This window comes from Carcharodon carcharias, chromosome 2 (genome assembly GCF_017639515.1).
Source record: "Carcharodon carcharias isolate sCarCar2 chromosome 2, sCarCar2.pri, whole genome shotgun sequence".
Taxonomy (NCBI): domain Eukaryota; kingdom Metazoa; phylum Chordata; class Chondrichthyes; order Lamniformes; family Lamnidae; genus Carcharodon; species Carcharodon carcharias.
The window spans coordinates 140,979,883-140,994,098 of NC_054468.1; the positions used below are offsets into that span (position 1 = coordinate 140,979,883).

Sequence of the window (14,216 nt, forward strand, 5' to 3'; positions counted from 1 at the left end):
CTGATGCCATTAATACTTGTCTCACACTCTGATGAGAAACATCAGGTTTTGTTAAGGGGAGAGAATAAAATCCTGACTGGGTAAACTGCAGATTCACTGATGTTCCAAAAGTAATTGTTTTATTGTGCTCCATTTGTGTTTATTTCATAGAAGGTTTAATCAACAGCATTTCTACATAAACAATGCACCAGAGACTACATCAGCATTTATAGTATGGCTTATTCCAGCTATTTTACACGGAATTCTCTTTGGAGACCTCAACATTTTGTCATCAGCAAACCTAAAGCAAATAGTAGTTTTACATTCTTCCATGGACATGTCTGCAGCTTGAGCATCTTTGACTCAGAGTTGTTGAGCTGGAGACCGAGCTGCAGACATTGCGGGACATCAGGGAGGGGCAGAGTTACCTAGACATTTTGTTCCAGGTGGCAGAAATAACTATTAGGTTAGGTAGGACTTTAGAGTTGGTCAATGGTAAGGGATAAGCTAATGTGACTGAGTCAGGCAGATATAGGAATCCAGCATGCAATAATGGAGGAATCTTGGCTCCTGACTTTAAGCAACAGGTATATGGTACTTGATAGCTGTGTGGACAAGAAAAAAGGACTGCAGGGTGGATGGGGAAATGGACCATAGCATCATGGTGTGGAATGCCAAACGTGGGAGGAGTGAAAAGTAATGTGTTAGTGATAGGGGACAGTATGGTCTGGCGGGTGGATCCTGTTCTCTGCAACTGCAACCGGTAGTTCCGAAAGTTATGCTGGCTGCCTGGTGCCAGGTTCAACATCATTTCCTTGTGGCTGGAGATGAACTTGGATTGGGTGGGCGAGGATCCAGTTCTCATGGTCCACATAGGAATCAACAATATAGGTAAAACTAAGAATGGTGTTCTGTGAGAAGAGTTTGAGGAGTTAGGGTCCAAATTAAAAAACTGACTTCAAAGATAATAATCTCTGGATTGTTGGATGAGCCATGTGCCAGTTGTCATAGAATCAAACAAATTAGAGAATTAATGCTTAAGGAGTGGCGTGGGAAAAAGACATTTCAATGAATGGGGCACTGACAACAGTACAGGAGAAAGAAGAATCTGTTCGATTAGCGTGGACTCCATTTAAACTGGGTGGAGATCAGTGTCTTGGTGAATTATACAACTAGGGCTGTGGATAGGGTTTTAAATTAAAAGTGGGGGAGGGAGCATGGATGAGTCAGGCGAAAGGAGATATAGAAATCTAAAGACAAAAGTCAAGGCAACAGAGCAATGTAGTAATATGGGTAAAGACAAGCAGAATGGAACAGGAGGGTATCTGAGAGTTTAATGGTAATAGTGCATCAGTGAGTAAGTTCCATGCAAAGAATGATAGTAAAAAATAAAATTAAAGGATTTTTAATATTCCAGGGTGCACGACATTTCGAAAAGACAGGCTGAATGGAAAAGGAGGAAGAATAGCCATCACAATAAAGGAAGACACAAAGACAGTAGTGAGAAAGGATCTTGGCTCAGAAGATGAGGAAGAAGAATCAGTATGGTTAGAGATTGGGAATAAAAACGTTCAGAAAATGTGGGTAGGAACAATTTAAGCCTGCCCAATAATGGTCCGTTGAACAGAGCATTAGGCAAGAAATAATTGGAGTTTGTAACAAAGGCAATATAATAATTGTGGGGGACCTTAAGTTTCATATAGACTGGACAAATCAAATTGACAAAAGTAATCTGGAAGATGAATTTGTAGAATGCATTTGTAACAATTTCCTGGAACAATATGTTGTAAAACCAACTAGGGATGAAATTATTTTAGATTTAGTATTGTGCAATTGGTTTATCATGTGCTCAAGTTATGGAGCTTTGTGATATCAACTCCAAAACTAAACTCAAGGTCTAACAGACAGTGGTTTGCCTCAAGCTTCTCTACAGTATTGAAAGCTTGGACAACTTATAGATGCCATATCAAGGCTCTAGAACAGCATCATCAATGTTGAATTAGAAGGATCATGCAAATCAAGTGGGAAGACAAAAGCTACAAACTTGAGCTCCCTCCAAAGCACAGACATGCCAAGTATAGAGGCCATGAAAATCTCACATCAGCTGAGATAATGCGGATAAGTTGTCAGAATGCCCGACTCAGGACTGCCCAAACAGGTGCTCTACTCAGCTACACCAGGGAGCCCATTCCCAAAGAACCAAAGGAAACACTTCACAGACAGTCTCAAAGCCTCCATGAAGGTCTGCTATATTAACTTCAACGCATAGGGAGCAGGTGCCGAACTGTAACCAAAATGGTGATCCATTACTCCAGCCCAAATTAAGAACCTTGAACATAAACAAAGCCAATTACTTGGGAAGAAGGGAGAGCTGGCTCAGATTTATTGGGTAAACGTACTAAAAGTTTTGGAAGTAAATAAACAGTGGGAAACATAAAAAGAAACAATTCAAAATATTCAACAGAATAAATTCTAATAAAAAACAAAAAATCATCAACACAGATCCATCCATGGCTTACTAGCTAAGTTAAGGGTCGTATTAGGTTAGAAGAAGAGACTTATAATGTTGCAAAAAATCACAATAATTGTGAGGATTGGGAGTATTTTAGAAACTAGCAAAGAGCGACCAAAAAGGTGATAGAAAAGGGAAAACAGAATAGGAGAGTAAACTAGCGCAGAATATGAAAACAGACTGTAAGAGTTTTTATGAGTATATAAAAAGGAGAATGGCTAAAATAAGCGTTGGTCCCTTAGAGGCAGAGAAGAGAAATTATCATGCAGAATAAGAAAATGCAGTGCCATTGAACATACCATTTGTGTCTGTCTTCACAGTGGAAGGCACAAATTACTTACCAGAAATAGGGTGCAACCAAGAGACCAACACAAGTGAGGAAGATAAGGTGATTAGTATCAACAGGGGAAAAATATTAGGGAAATATAAGGGACTAAAATTTAACAAATCCTCAGTACCTGATGATCTACATCCAAGGGTTTTAAAAGAGGTCGCTGCATAGACAATCGATGCATAGGTTATAATTTTCCAGAATTCCCCAAGTTCTAGAATGGTCCCAGAAGATTGGAAGTTAGCAAAGGTAACTCCGCTATTCATAAAGGAGGGAAAGAGAAAACAGAAAATTGCAGACCAGTTAGTCTGACATTAGTTGTTAGGAAAATGCTGGAATGTTAACTAGTAGGAGAGGTAAAGGGGACCCAGTAAATGTAATATACTTGGATTTCCAAAAGACATAAATAAGGTACCACAGGCTTATAGAGACATGGAGTTAGTGGCAATATATTAGCATGGCTAGAGGATTAGTTAACGAACAGGAAGCAGAGAATAGGAATAAGTGGGGCATTTTCAATTTTGCAGGCAAGAACTGGTGGAGTGGTGCAAGGATCAGTGCTGGGGCCTCAGCTATTTACAATCTATATTAACTTAAAGGAAGAGACTGAGAGTAATGTATTTAAGTGTGCTGATGATATAAAGCAAGGTAGGAATGGGAATGTGAGCTGTGAGGAGGACACAAAGAGGCTGCAAAGAGATAGAGGCAGGTTAAGTGAATGAGTACAAGGTGGAGTATAATATGGGGATATTTGAGCTTATTCATTTTGGTCACAAGAACAGAAAAGCAGAATATTTTTAAAAGGTGTTAAACCTGTAAATGTTGATGTTTGGAGAGTCTTGGGTGTACTCGTACAGGGAACACAGAAAGTTAGCATACAGGTACAGCAAGCAATTAAGAAGGCAAATGACATGTTAGCCTTTATTGCAAGGAAATTGGAGGACAAGAACAAGAAAGCCTTGTTACAATTGTACAGGGATTCTGTGAGACCACACCTAGAGTACTGTGTGCAGTTTTGGTCTCCATATTTAAAGACAAATATCCTTGCCTTGGAGGCTGTACAGCAAAGGTCTGCTAGTTTGATTCTTGGGATGAGGGTTGTCCTATGATGCTGAGTAAATTGGGTCTGTACCTCTGCTGTTTTGAAGAATGAGATGTGATCACACGGAAATATACAGGATTCTGAAGGGGTTTGACAGGGTAGACACTGAGAGGTTGTTTCCCCTGGCTAGGGAATCTAGAACATGGAGGACACAGTCTCAGGATAAGAGTTCAATCATTCAGTCAAACATTTCACTGAGATGTGGAGAGGTGGTGGCATAGTGGCCTAGGCCAATGCTCTGGGAGCGATTGGTTCAAATCCCACCATGGTAACTGGTGGTGGAATTTAAAATCAACTACTTCATTGAAAAATAACTTGAATTTGTGGTCAGTAATAATAACACTGAAACTACCATTGATTGTTGTAAAAACCCATCTGGTTCATTAATGTCCTTTCATGGAGGAAATCTGCTGTCCTTACCTGGTCTGGCCTACATGTGACTCCACACCCACAGCAATGTGCTGATTTTTAGTTGCCTTCTGAAATGGCCTAGCAAGCCACTCTGTTGCAGCAATTAGGGATGGGCAGCAAATGTTGGCCTTGCCAGTGATGCCCACATCCCATGAAAGAATAAAAAGTAACTCAAAGGATTGTGAATCTTTGGAATCATTTACCCCAGAGGGTTGTGGATGCTCCACCGTTAAATAAAATTAAGATAGATATATTTTTGGTCTCTCAGGGAATCAATGGATAAGGGGTGGGAAAGCGGATGTGAGGCCGAGGATCAGCCATGATTGTATTGAATGGTGGAGCAGGCTGAAAGGTCAAATAGTCTACCGCAGCCCTATTTCCTATGTTAACGATTATGTTTTTTGAAATCTACCAAAAGCTTATCGTCCCTCATAGGCATGTAACAAATCAAATATTTGTTTTGTAAATTTCATTCACGAACTGATGGGCATCCAACTCACAAAATAATATACTCCTGATTTTACCTCCTGTAGGAAATGACAAGGTCAAGGCTATACCTCATTTCTTCTTTGGTAGAACATAACTTGTGTCCACTATCCATTTCATTCTTCCACTGGTCTTTTGATTCGAATTCCAAGAACATCAGAGAGTAATCATACTCAACAACTTACACTTGTTTTCTGCCTTTTTCCCTGTCTTTTTTGTTAGCTTCCAACCCTCACCTTTAGCCAACTACCCTCTGCTACTATGTTCTATTCCAGAAAACCAGTGCTGAAGGATAGAACTGGAACCAACCTTTACTTACTTTTTTTTTATTTATAGCATTATACATTACAGGCATACACCTCCTAACCTAACAAATTTTGTATTTATAATTTGCTATGGTGAGATTTGAACTCTTGATCTTGGGGTTACAAGCCCAGTACCATAACCACTTGGCTATTTAGGCCAAGCCCAAATTTTGTATTTATTCTTTTGAGTACAAACATGTTTCCATCTGTTCCTATTCAGATGAGGTTACATTATTTCATAGTTTGCCATTGTGAGATTTGAACTCTTGATTTATCTTCTGTTTGATATGACTGTGAGCTCTTGTAACTCTTTTGAGTACAAACACGTTTCCATCTGTTTCAGATGAAGTTACATTGTTTCATAGTTTGCCACTGTGAGATTTAAACGCTTGATCTTGGGATTATAAACCCAGTACCATAACCACTTGGCTATTTAGGCCAAGTCCAAATTTTGTATTTATAGGGGGCTCAAGTGAATGCCCAGTTAATGTCCACCACCTGCATACAATTAAATGTAATTAATATACAATTAATGCTTTGTAGAACCCACCATTGTCACACAGGTTATTTTGGTTTACAATTCTATTCAATGCTTGACTTCAGTAAATATTCAAAAGCATCTTTAAAAAAAGAAAATAAGGATGGAATACATAAATCTCAATAACATGTAGTTTACAATCACTTACTTGGAAACAATAACCATCGATGCTTCCCATCACCGCCTGCAGTCCTACTGTCACTCTAACAATGAAATGATAAAGAAAGGAAGGTACAAAACCAAAGAGAAAAAGAATAGTAGAAGTAGAAACAACATTCTGACCGACTGCTAATGGTCAGTAGACCTCACAGGCATATGTGGTTGGTTACGCTTGACTGAGGTGCCTAGGCCCTAATCTCTAGCATTCCCTTTCTGAACTGGTTCACCTCCCCCATTTCCTTTAAGACACACCTTGAAACCCACCTCTTTGATCATCACCTATCTTTATATAGCTTGATGCTAAATTTTGTCTGATTATGCTCCTGTGAAGCGCCAAGGGATGTTTTTGCTGCATTAAGAATGCTATATAAATACAATTTATTGTTCTTGGTCCAATTCTTTCTCGTTGAATTAAGTATTGCAGAAATCCAGATGCAGATATCAGTGGCCCATGGTGTTACACAACAGATCCCAGCAAACAATTTGATTACTGCGATGATATTCCCTCATGTGGTAAGTTCTACTTTTGTATTAACTCTGTGTACACTTCATAAAACACCTTTGCTAATCTTGACAATTTACCTCTGCATGACACTGTTTCCTTAATTTAAGTATCAAAACAGTAAATAGGTGATCCATGTGTTATACTTTCCCTTGCAGACTAATAACTGTAACTGCATTTCTGCTCACAGTATTTATATGTTATAGGCCTGAATTTTACACCTTGCGGTTGGGCATGCGCCCAACTCAAACGGACATGAAATAGCATAAGATGGCGTTGGGCGAGCATCTCGACGTCTTCCCTTATCCAAGCAATCTTCAGGTCGGCGGGCTCGTGCAGGTGTCTGAGCCACACCCGCTAACAATTAAAGGGCCACTCAAGGCCATTAAAAAGGCAATTGATTCCAATTTTATGTTGCTGTGCGATTGTGCACTCGTCGTATAAGCAAAACAGGCAGACGGGCAGCCTACACCAAAGATTCTCCCCTGGCAGCCTTCAAGGAGCTGCTCTGCCAGTTTTAAAGTGCCCGACAGGCTCTCGCCCCCGCCCAGCCCTTCCCAACCATTGAGAAGACATGTTTCACACCGGGCAGACCTTAATTGGCCATCCAGCATGAAATCACATTTGCAACACAACTGTGGCCAGGAGTGGATTCCGCATCCACTTCTGCTCCCGCCGACTTGACAAGCAAGCCGAGCATGAAATTCAGGCCCTAGTAGCTCAGGCCATTGCTCTTCTCATAGGTGGGAAAGCTTGAAGGTATCCTTCATTCACGTTGGTCCTGAGATTTACTGGACTGCGGGAAGGGGGAGGGTTCAAGTTAGACAGATGGTAGATCTACAAGGGAGTCAAAGGTTATAGGAGGACTGGCAGCAAACTGGAGCTAAGATCACAATCAGATTAGCCATGATCTTATTGAATGGCAGATCAGGCTCAATTGTCATACTCTTTCTTCTATTTCTTATGTTTATATGATCTTATGGCTGTGGTGGGGGAGGGGAGTGCACAGGAGGCAAATCATCTTGGGGAAGTGGGTTGGTCAGATAGTGGCTGGTGATAGTGGGGAGGGTTGGGCAAAGATTGCAGGCCTAAATGGAGATCACAGGGTTTTAGAGGAGGTCATGGATCCGGAGAGAGTGCAGATCATGGGGAGATGGCAGGATTGTGGGGAAGCACAAGGTTGAGGGGGAGAGTGCAGATTGTGGGGAGATTGCATGGTCGGGGCGGACAGTGCAGGCTGTGGGATGATGGGGTCATGGAGAGCTCACAGGGTTGTGAGGAGATTGCAGAGTTTTGGGAAATCACGGATCGGGAAGTGGAGTTCGTGGGGAGATATCGAGGCTGAGGGGAAATTTCAGTGTCGTAGGGATATCACAGGAGGAGAGTGCAGGTTGTGGGGAGATGGCTGGGTTGAGAGGGAGATCACAGGGTCATGGAAAGATTGTAGAGTTGTGGAAAGACTGTTAGGTTGGGGAGCTACCATAGATTGGAGAATTTTGAATCACGACCGGATAGGGGGCTTCAGATTGCAGGTTGCCGAGATAACAGATTTGACTGGAGTGGATTGGGGGCTTTGGATCATGTGGAAGGGCTCCGATCACGGGGAGGGAAGCAGGTTTGCTTGATGGAAGGGGGGAGTCCTCCTGGGTCAACAGTACTGCTGGATCTGACTGTTCTTGCCTCCCTGGGAAACCTCACCCATAACCATTAAATCTACAAGTCCAATAAGCATATTGAAATAACTGAGCTGCCTGGTAGAAGCAGGTTAGTCACTTGCCTTGGGGACTGACCTGAAGACGAACTCATGGGAGAAGCAAAGTCTCATATGTTAGAACTAGACTGACCACCTAAGGACAGAATTGTTACAAAATAGTTAAGTTTAATAGTGCACATGACTTTATTATATAAATGTACACCTTGTCAACTGTGCCCGATTAGCTCAATATATGTATTGCCCCATGTTGTCTTATAGTTGATTTTAATGGGGAAAGGAAGCTGAGAGGATTATATTTTACTCAAAGCATGCTTCCTTCCTATTGAAGGGAATAATTGATTGACCATAAATTTTTCTTAAAATGTCAGATCTATATGTCCCATGAAGCTTTGATTAATTACATTGATTGCCCTAGAGAAATGAAATACCAAAACTGATCAACATATTTAAAGAAAGAATTATGGAGCCAGATTTTCAATGCGGTGTTGGGGACCCAACATCCGGATGAATTCCGGGTCCAAACTCCGTGCCCGCTTGTGATGCAATTTTTAAATGTAAATTGCCTAATTGACCAAGAGATGCTCAGCGTCCAATTAGAGGCAGTGAGTGGCTTCAGGAGGTGGGAATTGCCTGCCTGATGTCAGCGGCAAAGGCAGCTGGCAGCCGTGTTGGAGGCTGCCACAGCCTTGCCGATTAGAGCAGGCAGCTCCTGGGAAGGCCATGGAGATGGAACAAGGCAGACAGCACTTGCGCAACAAGGTGAGGACTAGTGCTCCTGTCGGCGATAGTTGGCCCCACAGATTTGTTACCAAGACAACTGCAGAGAGATTCATTTGGGCCCTGTGGTAAACCAGACAGCTGTGAACTGAGATACCCAAGACAGTTCAGGTTCGCTGGAAAAACATTTGAAAATCACATTCGGTAACAGACAGGCCCCTTAACAAGTTTCTTAAGGAGCTTAGGGGGACACTAATTGGTGGCAAGCATGTTCTCCACTCCCTCTCCCCTGCCAGCTGTTTGAAAATTTGAAACTTCCCTGGAGGCATCAGTTTGTGCATATGAGTGCCAGGCAATGACCATCTTTAACAAGAGAGAATCTATCCATCTCCCTTCGTGTTCAATGGCATTGCCATCACTGAATCCAGCATCATCAATATCCTGTGGAGTTTTATTGACCAGAACCCTAACTAAACCAGCCACATAAATACTGTGGCTACATTAGCAGGTCAAAGCTGGGAAATTTGCAAACTTTTGACTCCCCAAAGCCTGTCCATCATCTACAAGGCACAAATCAGGAATATGTTGGAATACCCTCCACTTGCCTGGATGAATGCAGCTCTCATAGCACTCAAGAAGGTCAACGCCACCCAAGAAACTGTTGTCCACTTAATTGACATCCCATCCACAAACTTAAACATTCACTTCCTCCACCACCAGCTAACAGTGGCAACAGTGTGTACCATCCACAAGATGAACAGCAGCATATAGCCAATCCTCTTTTGGTGGTACCTTCCAAACCCACAACATCTACCACCTAGAAGAGCAAGGACAGAAGCATGGGAATACCACCACTTGCAAGTTCCCCTCTAAGCACATACCATCCTGACTTGGACAGATATTGCTATTCTTTCACTGTGGCTGGGTCAAAAAGCTGGAACTCCCCTCCTAACAGCACTGTGGGTTTACTTATACTGCAAGGACTGCAGCAGTTCAAGAAGGTGGTCCACCACTACCTTCTCAAGGACAGTTAGGGATTGGCAATAAATGCTGCTCTTGCCAGTAACACTCACATCCCATGAACAAATACATTAAAAAATACTGTGTCTCCATAAACTCAAGATGGCCACTGACATCCATCCGTGCATGTGCACTTGTCGGCACATGTGCAGGAAACCTAAAGCTGAATCTTGCTGACAGTGGAAAACAGATGCAAGAATTTAATTTGCCATTCACAATTTGAAGTTAGATAAAACATGATCAATATATTTAGTATTCTCATTGAATTTTTTAAAAATACCCATAAGGGAGCCAGCCAATTTCCCAACCCATTTTTAATCTTTGTGGCTGTGTCCAGGTGTTTCAGTAGCTTCAGAAGCTGGAACATAAAAATCTGTTCTATTGCATTTTCAAGGGAGTTTGAAGTCTCCAGCCTCTCTGCACATGCTTGCTTGTTTGAAATGGGTCATTGCCATAGAAAAAGATAAAGCTAAAGGAAATTACCTAGGCGAAATGGCTATTGTATTTTCTTCGAAACAAAATAACCTTTTTTCGGTCCAAAATCCTAAGATACCAAGAAATTAAATGGAAAGGATAATGACGTCACGGAATGAAATGGTACAACTGCGCATATACCATATTGGCAGCAAACGCAGCCTAAAAAAAACAATGAACCAGTCATGACCGACAGTCTGGAGTCAACCATCACCCTACAAACTTCCTCCAGATGTCATGATGCTGAAAGACTTCCCTGGACTGACACTGTCACCAGGCTGTGCTACATGCCCTAACATACTTCCTACATCGTCCTGCAGGTCATGGACTCCTGCAGCTTATTCTCATTAAGATGGGAGAGAAGGGCATCTCCTTTTCCAGCACATGAGATTGATGCTCCTTAATCACGTTTCTTTTGGAAACAAAGCTCCTGAGATCAGGTTTCCTGGACTCACTGAAATAAAAGAACCATTGATTCCCAGAATTCAAAATAATCACACTTTTGACTCAAAATGGTGGAGCTTCATCAATTTCTTTCAGGTCGCCACGTGGCTGGTGGACTGATACATTGTTACTCAGCATTGACTGCAATGCAGTGGTGAATGTAGCACCCTGAGATATGTATTCAGATAACAATTAGTCCCCAGCTCTTTGCCAATAATATAACAATATAACATAAACAAAACATATGAATGGGACAAAAAGTGGCAGATGAAATTTAATACAAATAAGTTACTGCAAACAGGAAGGAAAAATCCATGACATGTACTACATGAATGACACAAACTCAACATTCACTAGGGCTAACCAATACTGAGCAGCAATGGACAAAACCAATAGAATCTTTGAACTACATTGCCAGAACAATAGAATACATCAGATGAAGTAGTGATTAAATTATACTCTGCTATGTAGAACAGGTTTTGAATACTGTGCAGTTCTAGCCACTAAAATACAAGGAATTGTAGAGAAGAGCCATGAGGCTGACCCCCAGGGCAGGATTTTGCCCTTGACAGGCGGGCGGGCCCGACTGACTCGGTGGCAGGCAGGCAGCCAATTGCCGCCGCTGAAACGGACCGCACGCCAATTAAGGCCCACCCAGCGGGTTAGCAACTCCCATGTACAACGGGAAAATTGTTGTGGCGGAGGGCGTGTTCAGGCCACCGGTTCCAATGGGGAACCGGCAGTCTGTAAAAAGAGTGGCTAGGCAGCCTCGTTGAAGCAGTGCACCATGGCCACTGACAGAGAGCGACAAGCTGCTTTCGGGGCCCAGGAGGAGGAGGAGGGGGGCAGACTGCAGGATAGGCCAGCAGGGGTGCCACTGTGCCCCCCGCTTCTCAGATGCATGCCTTGCTATCCTCCTTGAAGAGGTGTCCAACCATCGTGATATTTTGTATCCAGAGGATGGGAGGAGGAGGGCTCCCCATGTCACCAGGCAGGCGTGGCAGGAGCTGGTGGAGGCAGTAAGCGCCCATGACAATGTGCAGCGCACAGGAATACAGTGCCGCAAGCTATTCAATGATTTGTTGTGCTCTGGAAGGGTGAGTACCATGTCAGCCTTGGCCATTTGACCCAGCAGGTAGCCTTAACCTTTGAGCCCCACACCACCCCCCATGTCTTAGTGTTGTTACTGCATTGGGCATTTGGTGCACGCTGGGTGGGCAAACAGTTAGTGACCATGCTTACATCAGCCTTAGTGGTTGAGGAGAAGATGAGTTCTCCCCGCAGCATATGTTGGTGTTTGTCGCATTTGAGTAGCCTGGGGGCAACCTGCAGGGAAGACAGCTAGACACATACTCAGCACCCCAATACATGTCATATTGATGGTGGAAGGGGAACCTCAAGGTTTCGTGGCCAAGAGCCATCTGCAGGCCTCAGTGCCGCACCTAGTTTCGCCTCCTTGCCATGGGCGCTAAGACCAGTGTGTCATTCCAAGTGATGGATGCTGAATGTGTCAGGTGGCCGTTGGAGAGGGAGTTGGGACCAGCTGTACTATCTTCTCGGGACTGATTACCAGTAGTGTGGACAGGAGCCACTGGAGGCCTCAGATGGGCCACAGTGGTAGGGGTACGGCATGTGCGTGCAGAGTACATGAGCGATCAACCCCAATAAATCCTCTTCTCTGTTCTGCAGGCAAAAACCGAACACAATTTCAGGGAGCGCCAGCGAAGTGGTGGTGGGCACGCCATGCTGCAGCACCTCACCACCTACGAGGAGCAGGCTATGGAGCTGGGGAGGCGGCCAGGTTGGCAGGTGTCGGCGAGGCTGGGGTGCAGTGGCCAGGTATTTGAGGTCCACAGTCCCATCCATTCTGTCTCCCCAAAGGCTCCACGGGCCAGTGGATGCCCACCAAGGTCATTGACGCCAACAGGACAGCAGAGTCAGCAGGCTGTCTCACAAGCCACTCCGAGCAATGGGGAGGCACCTAGACGTAGCACCCGCAAACAAAAGCATAAGGCATGTTAGGCACTCCACGGGTATGTCACTCGTGATTTTGTGTTGGCCCTAGATTAGGGAAAAAATAGTTATGTGTGCAAGAGCAACGTTTCTGTTTGATGTTGGATTGAATAAAGTCCAGTTTTCTGACCGTGGCTGAGGGTGTTTCCTTTGTGCTGCATTTGTGTGTGCCTTCTTCGGCACTGCAGCTCAGTCATATTGAGGTAGCTGCTTTGCCGCCTGTATACCCTGGCAGCAGGATAGTGGCGTCTTCTGTGGCCTATTCCACCTTGGACAACCTTTTGGCCCTGCGCCCCTCGTGCCTGCGCCTGGCCTCCCAAAGGTGGCTCCCCTGGAGGCTGGTTTTTCACTCCTGTCCTCCTCCTTATTCTATCCCTCCCTTCCTCCTCAGAGGATCTGCCTCCAGTGGAGATGTCAAAACCCATACCTAAACTAAATGTAGGCCTCCAGAAAGCTGCAGGCCCAATAAAGATTACTGCCTGCAGACTGGTGAGCTGAAGCTTCAAAGTACAGAGAAAGCTGTTGGAAATCGATCTGAACTGCTAACAATCACACAGGCAAGTTTAAAACACTTTCTGCATTAAATACTTCAGGAAAAGCATGAACAACCCCTCTGAGCCCACGTATCCCGCCAGTGCATGAGTTTTGCTAAAAAATCACTTACCCGCCTGGCCGTTAGGTCCATGCGCTGAGCCGATGTTCGCATGGGCCCCTCAAAATCCTCGTCGATTGGCAACTTAATGGCCTTAAGGCCTTTAATTAATGGCGGGCGCACTTCGCTCTGCATAGCGTGCCCACCGACCTAAATATCGCGATGCCGCGCACTGATGTCAGGACACTCGCGCGACATCAGCATGTGACATTTTAAGCGGTAACATGCGGGCTCTGCCACCTGCCCGTCAGCCAGAAAATTCTGCCACTAGAGTCAGGGATGTGAATTCTGAGAGAAGACTGAAGAAACAGGCTATTTATCCTGGAAAATAGACACCTGTGAGGTGATCCTGTAGAGATATACTTATAGTAAACTGTATGGAAAATTTTAATGTGGAATAATACTTTAACTTAAACAATGGGAGTAGAACTAGGGGCAGAGGTTTAAACTAGTAAAAAGCAACATGAGGGCTGATATCAGGAGGTTCTTCATGTCGATGATGAACAACACTTGGAACAGTCTTGCAAGCAGGATGGTGGATGGTAGATCATTAAAAGCCTAAAACCAATTTGATGCAACAACAGGGTGGGGACAGGGCAAAGTGTTTGCATGGACAAATTATTATTTTTATTATTGTAGGATATCCCTTGCCAGCAGGGATAATTGTCTTCCATCTGTCCAAAGATGGCTGATTTGGGATCTGCAGACTTTATGTCATGTAGGGCATTTGTTGTCATATGGAATGTCTGGTTGTGTATTATTCATTTGGGTCATGGCGTGTTCTTTTTGCCTCTTTCGCTTTCCCTCTTCATTTTGGCATAATTGGGTCGCAACATGCTGGGATTCTTCCCACAGAC

At 43.8% G+C, this 14,216-nt stretch overlaps 1 protein-coding gene across 1 annotated transcript in view; it reads left to right on the forward strand.

The window, feature by feature from the left end:
- Window positions 1-14,216, forward strand: part of LOC121288275 (plasminogen-like) — a 216,023-nt gene that overhangs the window by 157,035 nt on the left and 44,772 nt on the right. Inside the window, exons 21-22 of the mRNA XM_041206794.1 lie at window positions 6,240-6,336; window positions 14,014-14,024. Coding sequence (XP_041062728.1) covers window positions 6,240-6,336; window positions 14,014-14,024 — 108 coding nt within the window. The remainder of the gene's footprint in view (window positions 1-6,239; window positions 6,337-14,013; window positions 14,025-14,216) is intronic.